The following is a 22,846-nucleotide window of genomic DNA, read 5'->3' on the forward strand; positions in this document are numbered from 1 at the left end:
TGGTTTCAGGGTGGTTAATTTCTTCCTAACTAGACTCAATCCCTTTGGAGAAGGAGAAAGCAGATGCTTGAGGTCAGAGTCAAAAGAAAAGTGTGGTGCTGGAAAAGCACAGCAGGTCAGGCAGCATCCGAGGAGCAAGACAGCTGACGTTTTGAGCATCTCTTCCTGATCATGTTCCTCATCATATTCCTGAGGAAGAGTTTATGCTTGAAACGTCAACTTTCCTGCTGCCCTCAGATGCTACCTGACCAGCTGTGCTTTTCCAGCACCACATGTTTTGACTCAGGACCATTGGAGAAACCTGAAGTCAGGTTTCGGCAGAAGTTGCAGAGGCCGGACAGGAAGTTTTTTGTACACACCTATGGCAACTGGATATCTTACTCCCACTAACAGAGAGGTCTTTTCCTTGTAATTTCCCCAAGGGTGGTACCAAGATGAGTCCAATGGGCTTCACTCAGCCATGATGCTGGTTATGTTTGACAAAACAAATCGCTCATTGCTTAGTCTACAACAGACCGAGACGGGAGGCGAAACATCTGAGTGGTGGACAGCTTTGGAAACTACAGGCTCCAAGTTTACTTCCCCAGCATTTAAGGTCCCTTGTGGCACAGTGGCAGTGTTCCTACCTCCTGGACCTGGAGATCTGGAATCAGGACCTACCTGCTTTAGAGGGTAAGTAACAAGAACAGACTGATTGGAAAATGTCCCTTGCCACATCAGATCTCACGATATGGCTGAAATGTCTCTCTTCTGAATGAAATCTCAGCTGTTCTTGAATGTACAAGTAGTAATTGCTTCACCCAGGGAGTGGGCTCCTTGCATTGACCACTCACTCAAGTCACGCTTCTGTAGATTTAGTTTGAGACGCCTGGTTCTGCTGGTCTGGACCTGCATGCTCTGCTATATTCTAGCCCCTGTGACACAGTGCCATGGTGCTAGGAAGAAGTGAGTAACCAAGCCTGCAAAGAACTGGCCAGCGAAAACTAATCTTGCTAACCCTCCTGGACATCAAAAGGAGATGACATGTGTGAGTTATCAGTGAAAAGTGCCTCGTGAATTACTGAGTCGTGTGATTGCTTGGATGAGGTGAAAAGCCCAGATCGAAGGGGAAAACGAATCTGGGAAATACACCTCTGACCTGGTTGTGATAATTAAAACTAACCCTGTGTGATGCATGGTCATGGACTAGAGGCTCCACATAGCTCAGAGTGGTCCCAAACATGGCTGCCCTGTCCGCCCCTTACTGTAGTCTGAGCAGATCCCTTCGCACAGCCTCACAGAAATCGGCCTGAATGGCTGACGTGCAAGCTTTGTCATTTAGTCAGTCGCTGGTTTCTAGCAGCAAGCCACCCCCCACCCCCCCCCCAGCATCAATGCACACCCAACACCATTCCTCATCACAAGACAGCTTCAAGAAATCTCACTCCGACGGGACACTTCCCCTACCTTATATCTGTCAATCGGGTCTTCCTGATGTGCCTGCTGCTCTCTCAGGGTTTGATACTCCTTCTCATATTTCTTCAGCTTTTTCGTTGGCACCTGGAGAGATCGAAGTAGAGAAAGGCGTGTTAGTGGAAGCTACAGACAGCCCTCGTCACCACCAGTTGTGGAGAATGTTAACTACGCTCAGCCTGCAGGTGGCAGTGTTGCTTCTGATGTTGTTAAGAGCTCAACTCAGTCAGCCAAATCGTCACGGAGATACTGGGAAGTAAATCAGTGAAGACCGGGGCTGGGGAAGCTGCTTCACTCAGTGAGCAAGGGGAAGGTGGGGTCAGGTCTGTAACTGACAGCTAAATAAATAACACGAAGCAGTGCAGGTCAGTCAGCTATGCCAATATTCATTGAGATCATGGTTTATCCAGATCCTAATTCCATCTATCCCTGGTTCCACTCTTCCAAAATCACCCCTGAATGGCCTAACTCTCAATTCAAGGTCATGCTCCATGAGATGCAATCGATTCTCTCAATCAATCCGAGCATCTGCTTTTAGCGATCTTAAAGATCAGTCAGAAACGGTGAAGAATATTAGGAGAACACAAATACCAGAAATCTGGATAGAAAAGAAAAACAACAAACAAAATCACATGAAATTAGATTAGATTAGATTAGATTACAGTGTGGAAACAGGCCCTTCGGCCCAACAAGTCCACACCGACCTGCCGAAGCGCAACCCACCCATACCCCTACATTTACCCCTACCTAACACTACGGGCAATTTAGCGTGGCCAATTCACCTAATCTGCACATCTTTGGACTGTGGGAGGAAACCAGAGCACCCGGAGGAAACCCACGCAGACACGGGGAGAATGTGCAAACTCCACACAGACAGTCGCCTGAGGCGGGAATTGAACCTGGGTCTCTGGCGCTGTGAGGCAGCAGTGCTAACCACTGTGCCACCGTGCCGCCCACAAATGGCGGAAGCAGGAAACCTAGAAGACAAACAAAGTAGTGGAGAAACTTGGAATCTGGGCAAACATTAGTGGAGATAGAACCTAGAACATTACAGCGCAGTACAGGCCCTTCAACCCTCTATGTTGTATTGACCTGTGAAACTAACCTAAAGCCCATCTAACCTACACTATTCCATTCTCGCCCATATGCCCATCCAATCACCATTTAAAATGCCCTTAAAGTTGGTGAATCTACTACTGTTGCAGGCAGTAACTACCTCTGACATCTGACCTATAGCTTTAAATTGAGGAGTGATAGATATGTTCCCTTCGTGCTCGGCATTACCATGAGAGGAAAAAGTCTCTCACTGTCCAATCTATCTAACCCTCTGATTATCTTATATGTTTCAATTAAGTCGCCTCTCAACCACCTTCTCTCTAACGAAAACAGCCTCAACTACCTCTGCCTTTCCTTGTAAGACCTCCCCCTCCATACCAGGCAACATCCGAGTAAATCTCCTCTGAACCCCTTCCAAATCCTTCCTATAATGCGGTGACCAGAACTGTATGCAATACTACAAATGTGGTCGCACGAAGTTTTGGACAGCTGCATGATCTCATGGTTCCGAAACTCAATCCCTCGATCAAAACTAACACACCGTATGCCTTCTTCGCAATCCTATCAACTTGGGTGGCAACTTTCAAAGATCTATGTACCTAGACACAGAGACCTCTGTGCTCATCGACACCACCAAGAATCTTACCATTAGCCTAGTACTCTGCATTTCTGTTACTCCTTCCAAAGTGAATCACCTCACTTGTTTTTTGCATTAAACTCCATTTGCCACCTCTCAGCCCAGCTCTGCAGCTTATCCAAGTCTCTCTGTAACCTACAATATTCTTTGTCACTATCCACAACTCTACAGACCTTAGCATCATCTCCAAATTTACTAAGCCATCCTTCAAAGCTCTCACCCAGGTCATTTATAAAAATGACAAATAACAAATTGACCCAAAACAGATCCTTGCAGTACACTAGTAACGGAACTCCAGGATGAATATTTCCCATCATCCACTGCCATGTCTTCTTTCAGCTAGCCAACTTTTAATCCAAACCTCTAAATCACCCTCAATCCCATATCTCCATACTTTGTGCAATCGCCTACCGTGGGGAGCCTTATCAAACACTTTACTGAAAATCGATGTAGAACTTAAAAATGTGTTGCTGGAAAAGCACAGCAGGTCAGGCAGCATCCAAGGAGCAGGAGAATCGACGTTTCGTGCATGAGCCCTTCTTCAGGAATGAGAAGGGTGTGCTAAGCAGGCTAAGATAAAAGGTAGGGAGGAGGGACTTGGGGGAGGGGCATTGGGAATGCGATAGGTGGAAGGAAGTTAAGGTGAGGGTGATAGGCCGGAGAGGGGGTGGGGGCGGAGAGGTCAGGAAGAAGATTGCAGGTCAAGAAGGCGGTGCTGAGTCTGAGGTTTGAGACTGAGAAAAGGTGGGGGGAGGGGAAATGAGGAAGCTGGAGAAATCCGCATTCATCCCCTGTGGCTGGAGGGATCCTATGCGGAAGATGAGTCGCTCTTCCTCCAGGCGCCGTATTGCCATGGTCTGGCGATGGAGGAGGCCAAGGATCTGCATGTCCTTGGCGGAGTGGGAGGGGAAGTTAAAGTGTTCAGCCACGGGGTGGTTGGGTTGGTTGGTGCGGGTGTCCCAGAGGTGTTCTCTGAAACGTTCCACAAGTAGGCGGCCTGTCTCCCCAATATAGAGGAGGCCACGTCGGGTGCAGCGAATGCAAAACTTGCGCCCACACCTCCCCCCTCACCTCCCTCCAAGGCCCCAAGGGATCCTTCCATATCCGCCACAAATTCACCTGCACCTCCACACACTTCATTTATTGGATTCGCTGCACCCGATGTGGCCTCCTATACATTGGGGAGACAGGCCGCCTACTTGCGGAACGGTTCAGAGAACACCTCTGGGACACCCGCACCAACCAACCCAACCACCCCGTGGCTGAACACTTTAACTCCCCCTCCCACTCCGCCAAGGACATGCAGGTCCTTGGCCTCCTCCATCACCTGACTATGGCAACACGACGCCTGGAAGAGGAGCGCTTCATCTTCCGTCTAGGAACCCTCCAGCCACAGGGGATGAATGCGGATTTCTCCAGCTCTCCGCCCCCACCCCCTCTCCATCCTATCACCCTCACCTTAACCTCCTTCCACCTATCGCATTCCCAACGCCCCTCCCCCAAGTCCCTCCTCCCTACCTTTTATCTTAGCCTGCTTCGCACACCCTCCTCATTCCTGAAGAAGGGCTCATGCCCGAAACGTTGATTCTCCTTTTCCTTTGATGCTGCCTGACCTGCTGCGCTTTTCCAGCAACACATTTTTAAGCTCTGATCTCCAGCATCTGCAGTCCTCACTTTCTCCTCCTTGAAAAATCGATATACACTACATCAACCGCTTTATCCTCATCCACTGTTTGGTCACCTTTTCAAAAGAACTCAATAATGTTGAGGCATGACCGACCCTTCACAAAAGCATGTGACTATGTCTAATCAACTTATTCCTTTCTAAATGATTATAACTCCTCCCTCTTATAACCCTTTCCAACACTTTACCCACAACCGAAGTAAGGCTCACTGGCCTACAATTTCCAGAATTGTCTCTACTCCCTTTCTTGATCAGGGAATAACATTTGCTATCCTCCAGTCTTCTGGCACTATTCCTGTAGACAATGAGGACTTAAAGATCAAAGCAAAGACTCAGCTATTTCCTCCCTGGCTCCCAGAGAATTCTCGGATAAATCAGATCCGGCCCAGGGGACTTAGCTATTTTCACACTTTCCAGAATTGCTAACACCTCCTCCTCATGCACCTCAATCCCATCTGGTCCAGTAGCCTGTATGTCAGTATTCTCTTCGACCACATCGTCTTTTTCTAGTATGAATACTGATGAAAAGTATTCAGTTAATGCATCCACATCTCCTCTGACTCCACGCACAACATTCCACGACTATGCTTGATTGGCCCTAATCATCTTCTTGTCATTCTTTTATTCCTGATATAGTTTATAGAAAGTCTCAGGGTTTTCCTTGATCCTATCTGCCAATGACTTCCCACGTCCCTTCCTGGCTCTCTCTTTAGGTCTTTTCTGGTAAACCCGTAACTCTCAAGTATCCCGAGCTTCATGTCTCATCCGACCATAAGCTTTCTTCTTCATCATCTCGAAGAGAGATTCAACTTCCTTAGTAAACCATGGCTCTCGCACTCGACAACTTCTTCCCTGCCTGACAGGTACATACTTATCAAGGACAAGCAGTAGGTGTTCCTTGAATAAGCTCCACATTTCAATTGCCCCATCCCATGCATTCTAAATCTTGTCTAATCGCATTGTAATTGCCTTTCTCCCAGCTATAAATCTTGCCCTCCGTTATATACCTATTCCTTTCCATCGCTAAAGTAAAAATAATCGAATTGTGGTCACTATCACCAAAGGGCTCACCTACTTCCAAATCTAACACCTGGCTGGGTTCATTACCCAGTACCAAATCCAATGTAACCTCACCTTTTGTTGGCCTATTTACATACTGTGTCAGGAAATCCTCGTGCACACATTGAACAAAAACTGACCCATCTAAAGTACTCAAACTATAGTATTCCCAGTCAATATTTGGAAAGTTAAAGACCCCATAACTATCCTGTCACTCTCGCTCCTACCAAGGTTCATCTTTGCTATCCTCTACATCCCTGGAACTATTCGGAAGCCTGGAGAAAATTCCCAACAGGGTGACTTCTCTTTTCCTGTTTCTAACCTCAGCCCATATGACCTCAGTAGACAAGTCCTCAAAACATCTTTTCTGCAACCGTAATACTGTCCTTGACTAACAGTGCCACACCACCCTCTCTTTTACCATTTCTGTGTTCTTACTGAAACATCTAAATCCCGCAACCTGCAATAACCATTCCTGTCCCTGTTCAACCCATGTCTCCGAAATGGCCACAATATCGAAGTCTTAGGTACCAACCTATGCTGCAAGTTCACCCACCTTATTCCGGATGCTCCTGGCATTGAAGTACACACATTGCAAACCAAGTTTTTTGCTGTCAGTGCCTTCTTGTGATCTTGAAATCTTAGTTCTGACTTCACTACTCTCCCCCTCCCATATACTCAAACGACAATTTCGGCTCCCATTCCTCTGCTGAATTCATTTAAACCCACCCGAAGAGCATTAGCAAACAGCCTCCCTCAGGGTATTGGTACCTGTCTGGTTCAGGTGAAGACTATCCTGTTTATAGAGGTCCCACCTAGCCCAGAAAGAGCCACAATTAGCCAGGTATCCAAAACCCTACCACCTGCACCATCCCTATAGCCATGTGTTCAACTACTCTCTCTCCCTATTCCTCAATTTGCTGGCATGTGACATGGGCAACAAACTAGACATAACTCTGTTTGTTCTAGCTCTAGGCTTCCATCCTAGCTCCCTGAATTTCTGTTTTAAATCCCCATCTCTCTTCCTACCTACGTTGTTGATGCCTATATGAACCACGACTTGGGGTTCCTCCCTCCTCCCCCCCTCCCCCTCAAGGATTCTGAAAACACAATCAGAGACATCATGGACCCTGGCACCTGGGAGGCAACAAACCAATCGTGAGTCTCTCTCATTCTCACAGAGCCTCCTATTTGTTCTCCTAATGATGGAGTCCCCCAATGACCAATGCTCTGCTCCTCTTCACCCTTCCCTTCTGAGCAACAGGGACAGACTCTGTGCCAGAGACCTGTGCCCCATTGCTTACACCGGGCAAGAATCCCCCCAACAGTGTTCAAAACGGTATACTTGTTGTTGAGGGGAATGGCCACAGGGGGGTCCCTGCACTACCTGCCAGTCCCCTTTCCATCCCCTGATGGTAACCCATCTACCTTCTTCTTTTACCTGATGTCCTGGTGGTATTATCACTGCCTAGTCTAACATCTTGGAGACCTGGGCTCAAATCCCACTATGGCAGCTTATCAAATTTAAATTCAATGAAGAAATCTGGAATTGAAAACTAGTCTCATACTGCAATAAAAAAATCCACCTGGTTCAGTAACATCCATTAGGAAAGGAAACCTAGCATCCGTACATGACCTGGCTTACATGTGACTCCAGACTCAAATGCCCTACAATATAGGCACACAAGCCAAACATTTCTAGGGCAATTTCATGGGCAAAAGTGCTGCCCACATCCCATGAGTAATCAAAGGAGAAGGAATGTGAATTGGTGCTTCAAGGTGACTCAGAGATGTTCATACTCTCTTCTGTTTGAAGCAGCGCACATGCATCTCCAGCAGAAAGCAGCTTGAGATCTTGACATGTTAAATGTCCACAGTTGGGCTCAGGCACATAATGAGCTCTTGGGCTTTTGATTTTAATATTACAACTTGTAGAAACTGCGAGAAGCCAGGTGGAAATCTTCCACCCAGCAAAGCTAGGAATTGTGAAGTGAATTATCTGGAACGTCTGGAAATATGGTGAAAAGACACCTTTTCAAAGGTGCCCTCCACAACTGCTTAGTGTCACAATATGTTATACAGTCTATCAAGTCATTTTTTTAAAACATCGCACTGCCATAATGAGGGAAACCAGAGAAGCAGCTTTTTTTCCACTGCAGCGTTGGAGGTTGATGGATGATCTTATTAGAGGTTTATAAAATCATAAGGGGTATAGAGAAGATGAATGGCAGGTGTCTTATCTTCAGAGAGGCAGATTTCAAGACTCGGGGGCAAAGTTTTAAGGTGAGAGGTGAAAGACTTAACAAAGACAGAGATCAGTTTGTCTTTGTTTTACACAGAGTGGTTCATGTGTGGAATGACCTTCCAAACAAAGTGGTGGATGTGGATACAGGTTCAGTTATGACAGTTAAAAGACATTTAGAGACGTTTATAAACAAGAAATGGTGGCAGGGATATTGGCCAAGTGAAGGCCAGGCACTAGGTTAGTTTAGGATTATAGTTGGCATGGACTGGTTGAACCAAAAGGGCTTGTTTCCATGCTGTATGACTCTACGACAGTCGTGTACAGAAAGACCTTTTTATCCGATATTCTTGAAATTGCTCAGGACACAGAGGAGAACTACCCTGGTCTTCTTCAGTGTTGGATCTCTCGCATCCATCGAAGATAGCACAGTTTAAATGGCTCATCCCAAAGCCATAACCTCCAAGAATGAAGTCTTTAGGTTCGCGCTCAAACTTTGTAGAGCGGAACTCAACCTTTCAGCTTTTGATCGAGACAAGAATGATACCAACTGAGGTACAGTCAACATCTGACAAGCGGAGACAGAGGGCTAAATGATAGGAGTTAGGTAAGAATGGTTAATCTCTGATTAGAGGTGAGCTTATTTCCCTTCAATAGTGTTGCTGTGTTCTGCAAGTCTATGTGTTCTCAAAAGGTGACATTCAGGCATATCAGACTGTTTCAGTCATTACTCCAGTCTCTAAGCTCTATTCCCAAACTACCGTACTGAGAAAACATATGGGTGACCTGTTTCTGAAAAAAGAACAACGTGTGAACTTCGTACCTTGGAGGCGTAGTCTGTAATATTCAACTATAACAAAAGTTTACAAGAATGTTTAAAATCAACAGCTTCCTCTTTCATCTCAGGAGCAGGCTACAATTCATCCAAAGAGAAAATTGCGATTGCAGTGAACAACTGAAATGGTTCTGATCAAGATAGAAAGTTGACTTGTGTACGAGCCAATATGAGCTGTCTGTTTTCTTATTTATACCCGAGCACCACCCTGAAAATACTTGGATAAAAAAATCCTTAACCACACAAGGTGATACTCGGTCAATCACAGAACCAAGTCAACTGAGGTTGATTTCAAACACTGAAGGCTTCATGGAAGAGGAAGAGTTTGTGGGCCCATCTCCCTGGCTGGAGAATGGGTGACCATATTTTCAGACTGCAACTTCAGCTTCGATTCCCCAGGCTGAGGGGGCACAGTGGAGCTCACCCGGTTTCACAACTGGCTCGTGTTTGTCTCTGTGGCACGATCCACATGGCGGTGATGGATCAGGACGTGACACCCTCAACAGAGGTCTGATGTTTGCCATTCTTCTGATCAAATGGGGCGAGGGGGAAGGGGAGTGGTAATGCGAGAGGCCCAGGCGAATACTCTGGAGAAATGGGTTCAAATCCCAGCGCAGCAGATGGTGAAACTTCAACGTCATGAATCAATGTGGAACTTGGCAGTTCTCCACAGTAACGGTGACCATAGCAACAAGCATCGATTGTTAACGAGCCCATCAGGGTGACGTTTTGTCCTTTACAAAATGAAATCTGCCATCCTTATCCAGTCTGACCTACACTTGACTCCACACCCACAGGTTGACCCTGAACTACATTCTGAAACAGAGCAGTTAGGGATGGGGAATAAGAGCTGGCCTTTTCTGTGACATCCCATGACAGATAGAAAGAAAAAGGATCTAAGCAATCCAGTGAGTAATACGGGAGACAACAAATATTCAAAGGACAAGGAGGCAAACACAGCAAACCAGTGCTCCCTGCACAGTCTTTCTCTCAAACATCAGAAATGCTGTCCTCTGGGGCATCTGTTTGGAGGGCCAAAGTCTCAATGTTAAGATCCTCTCGGAGCTTAGCTCCTGTTATGAAATTTTCTGATGCAGAAGAGAGTCTCAACACACACCTTTCCAGTCCAAGAAGCTGTTAACAACTTTGGGGATCAGTGAGTGCTAAACGGTTTAAGTAGCTAAACAGAGATAGGGTGAAGATGGATGATGATGCAGAGGGAGGAAAACAGACAGTGCTGGCAAAAAGACAGCTGAATAGTCTGGAGTTCAGCTGAGGGTCACACACATATGGAGATGGCAGACGGTCAGATTCAGGCTTAAATAGTTTTCAGGTAGAAGAAGAGGGTTGTTTGTTAGGGAGTAGTTGTGATGGGCACAAAGTGCATTGCTTTCAGTCTTCCCAATATTTGGTTGGAGGATATTTCTGCTCATTCAGGATTGGATGCTAGCTCAGCAGAGAGATTAAAAAATGGTATTAAAAGGATTTAGGAGAGGTGGCGACATGTTAGAGCTAGGTATTGTCAGAACCCATGTAGAACTGGATATATTTTCAGATGATAAGAAATGAGGCCAAAGGAAAATAATTTAACTTAGGAGGATACAAAGATAGAAGATAGGAGTAGGCCATTTGACCCCTCAAGCGTGCTCTGCTACTCAGTATGATAATGCCTGATGAAGACAGAAGAGAGGGAACCAGAACATATTATATACCCGGACTCCCAAAATGTGCCAAAGGTTCATAGACAAAGTAATGGAATTCGGGATGAGAAATACGGATAGAGGATTGCTTAACAGGAGGCAGAGAGTCAAGATTAAACGGAGTATTCCCAAGTTGAAAGACTGAATGTTAGGAGTTCTGAAAGGATCAGTGATGGGGCCTCAGCTATTCACGATCTACATTAATGGTTGAGATAAAAGGGACCGAGCAATGCAAGTTTGCTGATAATACAATGCATAGAGGGAACGTAAGCTGTGAGGACAACAGGACAGAATGAGGCTTCAGAGTGTAACAGATGGGCAAAATGAATGGTCACAGAGACAGATGCAGCATATATAATGCGTGAACTGATTTCACTCACTTTGGTGGCAGGAATAAAAAAGTGGGACATTTTAAGAAAAAAAGATAAGAAATTTGGAAATGCTGTGATGAAGAGGAGTCAGAGTCATAGAGATGTACAGCATGGAAACAGACCCTTCGGTCCAACCCGTCCATGCCAACCAGATATCCCAACCCAATCTTGCCCCACCTGCCAGCACCCAGCCCATAATCCTCCAAACCCTTCCTATTCATATACCCATCCAAATGCCTCTTAAATTTTGCAATTGTACTAGCCTCCATCACTTCCTCTGGCAGCTCGTTCCATACATGTACCACCCTCTGTGTGAAAAGGTTGCCCCTTAGGTCTCTTTTATATCTTTCCCCTCTCACCCTAAACCTATACCCTCTAGTTCTGGACTCCCTGACCCCAGGGAAAGGACTTTACCTATTGATCCTATCCATGCCCCTCATAGTTTTGTAAATCCCTCAGCCTCCGACGCTCCAGGGAAAACAGCCCCAGACTGTTCAACCTCCCCCTATAGCAACCTCCCACCCTGGCAACATCCTTGTAAATCTTTTCTGAACCCTTTCAAGTTTCACAACATCTTCCCAACAGGAAGGAGACCAGAATTGCACGCAATATTCCAACAGTGGCCTAACCAATGTCCTGTACAGCTGCAACATGACCTCCCAACTCCTGTACTTGGTACTCTGACCGATAAAGGAAAGCATACCAAACGTCTTCTTCACTATCCTATATACCTGCGACTCCATTTTCAAGGAGCTATGAACCTGCACTCCAAGGACTCTTTGTTCAGCAACACTCCTTAGGACCTTACCATTAAGTGTATAAGTCCTGCTAAGATTTGCTTTCTCAAAATGCAGCACCTCGCATTTACCTGAATTAAACTCCATCTGCCACTTCTCAGCCCATTGGCCCATCTGATCAAGATCCTGTTGTAATCTGAGGTAACCCTCTCCACTGTCCACTGCACCACCAATTTTGGTGTCATCTGCAAACTTACTGTACCTCTTATGCTCGCATCCAAATCATTTATGTAAATGACAAAAAGTAGAGGACCCAGCACCGATCCTTGTGGCACTCCACTGGTCACAGGCCTCCAGTCTGAAAAACAATCCTCCACCAAGTCATAGACTCTTACAGCACAGAAAGAGGCCATTCAGCCCAGATTGGTCCGTGCCAATCAAAATGTCCCTCCACGCTAACCCCATTTCCCTGCACTTGGCCCATCTCCTTCTAATCCTTCATGTATTTATCCAAATGCCTTTTAAATGTTGTTAATGTACCTGTCTCGACCACTTCTGCTGGCAGCTTATTTCATATGCGAGCCACCCTCTGTAAAAGCTGCCCCTCAGGTTCCCTTTTAATCTTAAAGAAAACCTCTAACTGATGCCCTCTGGTCCTCAATTCCCCAACTCTGGGATAAAGACTGAGTGCATTCACCCAACCATGCCTCTCATCTTATACACTTCTTTAAACCCCCCCCCCCCACCCCCAGAGTCTCCTACGCTCTAAAGAGCAAAGTTCTAGTTTGCCCAATCTCCCCCATAACTTGAACCATTGAGTCTAGGCAACATCCTTGCAAATTTCTTCTGCACTCTTTCCAGTTTAATAACATCCTTCCTGCAACAAGGTGACCAAAACAGCACACAATACTCCAAGTTTGGCCTCACCAACATCCTGTACAACTGCAACGTAACTTCTGTACTCAGTGCCCTGACTGATGAAGGCCAGTGTGCCAAAAGCCTTCTGCACTGTCCGGTCTACCTGTGACTCCACTTTCAGAGAACGGTGAACCTGAACTCCAAGATCCCTCCTTCAGGCCCTACCACTTACCATGAAACTGCTACCTTGATTTGACTTTCCAAAATGCAAGACCTCACATTTATCTATATTAAACCCCATTTCTCATCCCACTTCATCAGTTGATCAAGGTCCCGCTAGAATTTCTGATAACCTTCCTCACTGTCCACGATGCCGCCTATTTTAGTGTCATCAGCAAACTGACTAATCACGCCTTGTACATTCTCATTCAAATCATTGATAACAAACAGTAATGGGTGCAGCAGTAAGCCCAAGGCACTCCACTAGTCACAGGCCTCCAGTCTAACATGCATTTTTCTCCTATTACCCTCTGCCTCTTACCACCAAGCCAAGTTTGCATCCAATTTGCCAGCTCGCCCTGATTCCATGTGATCTAAACTTCCTATCATGTGGAATCTTGTCAACGGCCTTACTGAAAACCATATAGACTATGACTACTGCCATAGTCAGCCTTTCTGGCTACTTCAAAGAACTCTAACAAATTTGTGAGGCATGATTTCTCACTCACAAAGCCAGGCTGACTATTCCTAATCAAACCATCTTTCCAAATCCAAGTTTCTCTCATCCCTCAGAATCTTCTCAAGTAACTTACCCACCACAGATGTTAAACTTACTGGTATATAGATCCCAGGCTTTTCTTTGCAGCCCTTCCTGAATAATGGCACAACATTCATTACCCTCCAGCCTTCCGGGACCTCACCCGTGGCTAACAAATGATGAAAAGATATCAGCTAGGGCTCCTGCGATTTCTTCTCTCGCCTCTTGCAGTGTTCTTGGATATATCTGGGTCAGACCCAGGAGATTTATCCAACTTCATACATTCTAATACATCCAACATACGCTCATGGCTGATTATCAAACTTACTAGGCTGTTTCCTGTTTCTCCCCCTCCATTTCCTTTTATCCCTTTAGCCCCAAGTGCTGTATCCAACTCCTTCTTGAAATCAAACAATCGTGACTGCTTTCTGGGGGAGTGAATTCCACAGGCCCACCATTCTCTGGCTGAAGAAATTTCTCATCTCAGTCCTAAATGGTTTACCTTGAATCCTTATACTGTGACCCTGGGTTCTGGATTCCCCGGTCATTAGGAACATCCCTCCTGAGTCGACCTGGCTTCATGTCTAGTCCTATCAGAACTTTATAGGGTTTTTTTTTTATTAAAATGAGGGTCCCCCTTCATTATTCTGAACTCCAGTGAATATAATCCTCACCAATTCAACTTCTCCTTTTATGTCAATCCTGTCTCCCAGGGATCAGTCTGGTGAGCCTCCACTGCAGTTCCTCTGCAGCCAGAACATCCTTCCTCAGATAACAAGACATCCTTACTCCTGCACTTGAATCTTCTCACTATGAAGGCCAACATACCATTTACCTTCTTCACCACCTGCTGCACGTGCATGTTTACTTTCACTGACTGGTGTACAAGGACATCCAGGTCGCATTGCACATTCTACTATCTAAATTGAAAGCTTTCCTGTTTTGGCTAAAAATAAAAATGGATAACCTCACATTTATCAACATTATACTGCACCAGACATGCATTTGGCCACCCAGCCTGCTCAAATCATACTGAGGCATCTCTGCATCCACCTCACAGCTCATCCTCCCACCCAGCTTTGTGTCATGTGCAAACTTAGATATTACATTTAGTTCCCTTGCTAAATCATTCACTGTGAATAGCAGGTTCCTAACACTGACCCCTGCAGTACTCTATTGGTCACTGCCTGCCATTCAGAAAATGAGCTGTCTATTCCTTCTGTCTGCCAACCTAATGTCAATACACTGTCCTCAATCGTATGGCTTTAATTTTACACACTAATCTCTTATCCAGGACTTATCAAAAATCTAAATGAACCACATTCCATGGCAGTCCCCCTCCAACTCCATGAGTTGTATCCTCGAAGAATTCCAATAGATTTGTGAAGCATGATTTCCATTTTGCTAATTCATGCTGACTCTGTCTAAACCTGTCCCTGTTTTCCAAGTGCTCAGCTATTAAATCTTTTACAATGGATAGTCTATGACCGATGTCAGACTAACTGGTCTATATTTCCCATTTTTCTGTCTTTCTTTTTAAATAGTGGGGTTACATTAGCTATCCTCCAATCCATAGGAATTCCAGAGTCTGTAAAATGTTCAAAGATGACCAATGTATCCACTATTTATAGGATCACTTCTTTAAGTACTCTGGAATGTAGGTCATTAGGCCCTGACGATTTATTGGGCATTTATCCCATTTATTTTTCCAACACCACTTCCCATTAACAGTTTATAAATGCATATGTACAAAGGAGATCCTATGTAGGGGTGCGCTAATATTAAAGATCCAAACATTTGCTCTCACAAGTAGGTATTTTATATTATACTGTGTTGTGTTCTGAATTACTTACAAGGTAACGTGAGAACAGAACCCATTGGTAATCTGGGGATTCCTGGAATAGATTTCCTTTCGTCCCTCAGTCTCACTAAACCTCCGGTTCCTTGACATTTATGATATGCCCTCTTTTGTGAAAGCAACCAAACAAACAATGTACTTAGATGGTCAGCCAATTCTTTGTCCCCCATTACAAATTCCTCTGCTTTTGACTGGAAGGAACCTAACTTGTCTTCATAATCCATAGAAGTTTTGACTTCAGTTTTTATTCCCCACAAGTTTACCCTTGTATGCCATTTTCCCTCTCATTATCAATCCCTTTCTGCACCACCATGCCAGAGGTCTGTTGCTTATTTCTGGCCATTTGCATACCTCTACTCTCCCGTGTAAACTAGGGATTTGGTAATTTTTCCATTTTTACTTTTGCATCTAACAGGATGTAAGGCTAATTGGCTAATAATTGTTACAGTTCCACTATGCCCTTCCACAGTCAACCCTTTCAGTAAAAGTTCCGCATCTATCACAGTCTCATATCATTACTTCCTCCATTTAGATTGCGGACCCTAATCTCAGGATCAATTACATCACCTTTGTGAGGAATGCTATCATATTATGGTCACTCATCTCAATGGGCCTTGCATAACTAGACTGCCAATTATTTCTTTCTCATTAGCAACACTCAGTTCCTCAATGTATTGGTCCAAAAAATATACATATTCCAGGAAATCATCCCATACATTATTGCTACTAATTTGTTTTGCTCAATCTTGATGCAGATTAAATCATCCATAATTAGAGTTGTTGCTTTATTGCATGTGTTTCTAATCTCCCGAGTATGCCATGCCTAACGTCACCATTACAGTTTGGGTGTCTATATACAGTCCCTACTCATGTTTGTTTTTTACCCTTTGGTGTCTCTCAGCTCTGCCCAAATTCCACACTGTCAGAACTAATTCTCTTTAACCAGCAGTACACTTCCAATGCCTTTTCCTTTTTCGCTGTCCTTCCTGAATATTGAATACCCCAGTCACCCTGCAGCCATGTCTCCATAATTCTGATTATATCACATGCATTTACATCATGTGCACGATTAATTTGCTTTATTATGAATGCTCCACACATTAAGCCATAAAGCCTTAAAGCTGGTCTTTTTAACATTAATGGGAACAGGACAAGTATTTTGACTGTCGTCCTATTTGATCCTGGTCCAAGATTCCTCTGCCTTTCACTTTTCTTACTCCCCCCCTCTTTTTTTTATTCTAGTCCTTGACTGTCCTCCCTCTGACACCTTGCATAGGTTCCCATCACCTGCCATTTTAGTTTCAGGCCTCCTCAACCGACCAAACACTTACCCTAGGACATCAGTCCTAGTTCTGCCCAGATGTATCTTGGCCAGTTTGTACTGGTTGTACCGCCCCCAGAACCTTTCCCACTGTCCCAGGAATCTGAAGCAGCCCCCCCACGCCCCCTCCATTACCAGCCACATCTTCAATCGGATATATTCTGCTATTTCTACTCCGACTAGTTTCTGGCACTGGCATAATCCTGAAATCACTACCTTTGAGTCCCAATTTTAAACTTACTTCTGCAACCCTATATTCTGCATTTAAGATCTGGCCCTTTTTTTTAAACCCAAGTGTACCATGACCACTGGCTGTTCACCCTCCCCCACTATGTAGCCACTCAGACATTGATACCCATAACACCAGGGAGGCAACATATTATTCTGGGATCTCATTTGTGGCAATATAAATGCCTGCCTATTCCCCTTCCAATTGAAACCCTTGTAGCTATTGCATTCCCCCACTTTTTACACCTCCCTTGCAGAGCACAGACACCAAATTTAGCCATTGCTGCTCCCCCAAGTACAGTTCTTCTGCAGGCCCCCCTTTATCCACAGCACTATTACTCCATCAAAGAACTCTAATACATTGGTTAAACATCATTTTTCTTTGGCAAAAGCTTGCTGACTCTTCCCAATTACCTTGAGGTTTTCTAACTGCATGACTGTAATCTTTAACACCTTGCCCATGTCAAAATGTCAAGCTAACTGGCCTTTAGCTTTGTGTTTTCTGCCTCCTTCTTGTCTTGAATGTAGGTTTCTACTTTCCAATCAGATAGTAGCTTTCTTAAATCTTGGAAATTTTGGAAGAAAATACCAACTCATCAACTACCTCATTATCGCAACCTCTTTAATGATTCTCGGATGAAGCCCATTTGGACCCAGAAACTTGTCAGCTCAAGCTTGTGAAGTGGCACTTTGCGACTATAATTTTGCTAATTTCCTGTCTCTCTTCCACCTCCAGACTTACAGCTATTACTGGAATGTGTTTTGCATCCTCCATGGTGAGGACAGAGTAAAATACTTGTTCATTTCATCAGCCATTTTCTTATCATCTACTATTAGCTCCCCATTCTCATTCACTAAAGGACCAACACTTATTTCACTTCTCTTTTCTTTCCAGACACCTGTATTGCTACACTTGCTATTTTTACATTTCTCACTAGCTACCTGTCAAATACTAACATCTTTGTAATAGACTTTTAGTTATTCTCTGCCTTTTCTTTAAATATTCTGACTTATCACCCTTGCACAATTATGGTTTTTCCCTCAGCTTTGACACTTTTCCTAGCTTCATTAGCTATGGATGGTGGGTCCTTCTTAGAACCCCTGCAGTGTGGAAACAGAACATTCGGCCCAACAAACCCACACCGACCCTCCAAAGACTAACCCACCCAGACCCATTTCCCCAATCCCATTAGCCTATATTTAAGCCCTGACTAATGCACCTAACCTCCACAGGCAATTTAGCATGGCCAATTCACCTAACTGCACATCTTTGGATTATGGGAGAAAACTCATGCAGACACAGGGAGAATGTGCAAACTCCACACAGACAGTTGCCCGGGATTGTGCGCTGTGAGGCAACAGTGCTAACCACAATGCCAAAGTGCCTTCCTTTTAGAATATCGCCTTAAATGTCTGCCAGGCTCTCTCTATTTAACCTGAATTAGATAATTAGAGTATTCAGGGATTTAATCAAATTGGCCTGTCGCTGAGCCTAGTCAGCCAGTGTAACACAGTCTGAAACATTAATCATAGACACAGGCATCTCCCTTTCAAAATGGATATAAAATATTTAAATCACATTGTGGTCAATGCTACACACCTCTGAGATCTTGAGTTAATCCTGGTACTTTGAATCTTTTATCTTTGCATCACAGGATCAGCGAGCAGTCTTGGAAGAGGCACGCATGTGGCTCAGAGCTGAAAATGTGTTGCTGGAAAAGCGCAGGTCAGGCAGCATCCAGGGAACAGGAGAATCGACGTTTCGGGCATAAGCCCTTCTTCAGGAATGAGGAAAGTGTGTCCAGCAGGCTAAGATAAAAGGTAGGGAGGAGGGACCTGGGGGAGGGGCGTCGGAAATGTGATAGGTGGAAAGAGGTCAAGGTGAGGGTGATAGGTCAGACTGGGGTGGAGGCGGAGAGGTCAGGAAGAAGATTGCAGGTTAGGAAGGTGATGCTGAGTTCGATGGATTTGACTGAGACAAGGTGGGGGGAGGGGAAATGAGGAAACTGGTGAAATCCGAGTTCATCCCTTGTGGTTGGAGGGTTCCTAGGCGGAAGATGAGGCGCTCTTCCTCCAACCGTCGTGTTGTTGTGGTCTGGCGATGGAGGAGTCCCAAGACCTGCATATCCTTGGTGGAGTGGGAGGGGGAGTTGAAGTGTTGAGCCACAGGGTGGTTGGGTTGGTTGGTCCGGGTGTCCCAGAGGTGTTCTCTGAAACGCTCCGCAAGTAGGTGGCCTGTCTCCCCAATATAGAGGAGGCCACATCGGGTGCAGAGGATGCAATAGATGATGTGTGTGGAGGTGCAGGTGAATCTGTGGCGGATATGGAAGTTTCCTTTGGGGCCTTGGAGGGAGGTGAGGGGGGAGGTATGGGCGCAAGTCTTGCACCTCCTGCGGTTGCAGGGGAAGGTGCTGGGAGTGGAGGTTGGGTTGGTGGGGGGTGTGGATCGGACGAGGGAGTCACGGAGGGAATGGTCTTTACGGAATGCTGATAGGGGAGGGGAGGGAAATATATCCTTGGTGGTGGGGTCCGTTTGGAGGTGGCGGAAATGACGGCGGATGATGCGCTGTACATGGAGATTGGTGGGGTGGTAGGTGAGGACCAGTGGGGTTCTGTCCTGGTGGCGGTTGGAGGGGCGGGGCTCAAGGGCGGAGGAGCGGGAAGTGGAAGAGATGCGGTGGAGGGCATCGTCGACCACGTCGGGGGGGAAATTGCGGTCCTTGAAGAAGGAGGCCATCTGGGTCGTACGTTTTTGGAACTGGCTTTCTCCACGCATGTGGCTCAGCCAGATTTGGTGAGGAATGGCTAAATGACACATGGCTTGTCTGCTATGCAGGCCCGAGCCCACTTCTGTGGATTTAAGGGAGCAGAGGTGGAGGCCATACTCGGGGGAAATGGTCAAGGTGGGACAAGAGGAATGACGTTTCGAAGTTTGGGGGCAACAAAGATGGATACAAGACTGCGATGAGCAAATTGATGGCTGCGAAACAGCACGGTGAACAGCTGATGGCTCAAGCTCAGAATCTGATACCGTCACTGAGTTTTACAAGTGAACTAAGACAGAGAGAAGGGAGAAGAGCAATACAAAGTATGTATATAGATTCACTTGCAATGGGAATAGAGAAGCCAAGTGAGAAGATACAACTGTACCTGGATAGACATCTGAAGGACAGCGAACACAGAGGAAGGGGGTATGGTCTGAAAAGTTGAGGTATAGTTTGAAATCACCTGGGATAAAGGAGCCACAGGATAAAGGAGGCACAGTAGTCGAGAGGGGGGAGCCGGGAAGATCTCTCTCTTTCAGAAAGCAAGCATTTTTACCCCACTACAGTATTCTTAATTAGTAACCAGCCCAGGGCAAAGCTTTTACCCTGGTTATCACAGACTGCCATGTGTGGGATCTTACCCTGTGAAAATGAGAGATGTTTGCCTACAAAAGAGTGAGGAGAAAGTGAGGTCTGCAGATGCTGGAGATCAAAGTTGAAACTTTATTGCTGGAACAGCACAGCAGGTCAGGCAGCATCCAGGGAACAGGAGATTCGACGTTTCGGGCACAGGCCCTTCTTCAGGAATGAGGAGATTCGACGTTTCGGGCACAGGCCCTTCTTCAGGAATGAGGAGATTCGACGTTTCGGGCACAGGCCCTTCTTCAGGAATCAGGATTCCTGAAGAAGGGCCTGTGCCCGAAACGTCGAATCTCCTGTTCCCTGGATGCTGCCTGACCTGCTGTGCTGTTCCAGCAATAAAGTTTCAACTACAAAAGAGTGACAAAACTTCAAAAATACTTCATTGGTCGTTAAACCCCTTTGGGTCTTCCTGAACTAACATTTAGAGTGTACATTTCTTCCAATCGTTCTTTGTTCATAGATATCTAACAGGGAATATCCAGTCAGTCATTTAGTGTCATTATCGCTAATGCCACGCCGAGTCTTATTGATTTAACACTGTGTGAGATTAGCATCCTTCTTACACCACTAAGGGAAAAACACTGCAGCCCAGATTAAACACACAGCTGAACCTGAAGAGGTAAGGCACTACAGTCACATTAACACTGAACATACAAACAAATCGATCAGAATTGAAAGGAGTCATCTCTTCTCAACTGATCCCATTTTCCTTTGTATACATACTTGAAAAGGTCTCCAAACCCAAATCCTTGGAGATCATCATGACCTTTTCCACTACCTAGTCTGAAAACAGAGCACCAATGAAAATATTCCAGAAACTGTTTGCTGCAGGTCAATTCACACTTTCAACTGCAGTCACTAACTGGAGAAAGTTACGTCACTGCCAACTATTCCTTCCCCTGAGTAAAATTCTTAGCATCTCCAAGCTTTGGTGTCACTGATCATCAAGATGGGATATTGGCTAACTGGGTCTTAGAAGGAAAGGCTTGTTTTCCTGATTGTAGCCATGTTTGGTGTTAAATGAGGTAATCACAGCTGGGAACAGTAACTAATGAATCAGAGAGAGAGAGAGGGGAGAGAGAGAGAGAGAGAGAGAGAGAGAGAGAGAGAGAGAGAGAGAGAGAGAGAGAGAGAGAGAGAGGGGAGAGAGAGAGGGGAGAGAGAGAGAGAGAGAGGGGAGAGAGAGAGAGAGAGAGGGGAGAGAGAGAGAGAGAGAGAGGGGAGAGAGAGAGAGAGAGAGAGAGAGAGAGAGGGGAGAGAGAGAGAGAGGAGAGAGAGAGAGAGGGGAGAGAGAGAGAGAGAGAGAGAGAGAGAGGAGAGAGAGAGAAGAGAGAGAGAGAGGGGAGAGAGAGAGAGAGAGAGGGGAGAGAGAGAGAGAGAGAGAGAGAGAGAGAGAGAGGGGAGAGAGAGAGAGAGGAGAGAGAGAGAGAGAGAGAGAGAGAGAGAGAGAGAGAGAGAGAGAGAGAGAGAGAAGAGAGGAGAGAGAGAGAGAGAGAGAGGAGAGAGAGAGAGAGGAGAGAGAGAGAGAGAGAGAAGAGAGGGGAGAGAGAGAGAGAGAGAGGGAGAGGGAGAGGGAGAGGGAAAAAAAAGCAGGAGGAAGAGGAAGAGGAAAAGATCAGACAGAAAGGGAGGAAGCCTGACAATGTCTCACACAGCCTCAACCCTTAGTTGGTTCTCCTTGTGTTTATATGATTCCCACTCTGTTCATCTTTCCTCCAGACACATGCCCTATTCTATCCTGATCAAATACCTTGCCTCAAACCAGTTTTTTTTTCAGATCAATGCGGTCATTATTTCAAACTAACAGACTTACACCCTCTGCCCACATTGATCCTTACTGTCTGTAAACAGAACAAAAAGAACTGCTGATATTGGAAAATCTAAAACAAAAACAGAAATTGCTGGCAAAACTCAGCAGGTCTAGCAGCGTCCATACAGAGAAAGCAGAGTTAACATTTCAAGTCCAGCGACTCACCAGCAGAGCTCGTCTCAGTGTCCTCTCTGCTTTTCCTCGCCAAAGCCCTCTACGAACAAGATTTCCTACTCAAATTCTTTTGAATTGCCTGTCACTGATAACAACACAGACTGATTGCAAAGGCAACACATCCCCCATCTGATGCATCAGCCTCACCTCTACAGGGCAGACCGAACGTGATGCCATCCCAATGCAATATATTCTCTTGCTGTATGTGGTAAGATTGGGAAAGTCGCTATACAAATGTAACTTCGAAACACATTGTCGCATGCTATTTGAAAAATACAGGGAGCATCAATCTGGAGTGAAGAATTCCCGCACAGTATTATCCAAACCTGCCTGCGTTCATGTGCATGTGAGTTAGGAGCAGAACAAGGCCACTTGCCCCTCAAGCATGCTCCACGATTCAGGAAGATTCAGAGATCACTGTGTTACTGCTAGTGTTTATCTATTTTCCAGGTTTCCTGCGTGGATGAAGTTTCCTTGATCTTTAAACTCAAACGGCAATCAGACTTTCCCAGGCGGGAGAACTGGTACAGAGGGTGGTTTGCAATAATTGTTGGATTGACCCTTATTTTCAAAAGTTGACTAATTGTTCAGTGATAATGGCATCAAGGGAAAAATAAGCACTACCGTTGATGTTCCCCTCCCACCACACTACCACCTAAC

General features: G+C 45.5%; 1 protein-coding gene across 3 annotated transcripts in view; it reads right to left on the minus strand.

Moving 5' to 3' along the window:
- The window catches only part of LOC122554081 (rab GTPase-activating protein 1-like), a 496,968-nt gene that overhangs the window by 14,503 nt on the left and 459,619 nt on the right, over nt 1-22,846 (minus strand). For all 3 annotated transcript variants that reach the window (XM_087990933.1, XM_043700027.2, XM_087990934.1), the window contains one exon: nt 1,447-1,539. In XM_087990933.1, the coding sequence (XP_087847059.1) occupies nt 1,447-1,539 (93 nt within the window). The remainder of the gene's footprint in view (nt 1-1,446; nt 1,540-22,846) is intronic.

The sequence above is a fragment of the Chiloscyllium plagiosum genome, unplaced genomic scaffold (assembly GCF_037043375.1).
Source record: "Chiloscyllium plagiosum isolate Xiang-an unplaced genomic scaffold, Cpla_swu_hap1 HiC_scaffold_9, whole genome shotgun sequence".
Lineage (NCBI taxonomy): Eukaryota > Metazoa > Chordata > Chondrichthyes > Orectolobiformes > Hemiscylliidae > Chiloscyllium > Chiloscyllium plagiosum.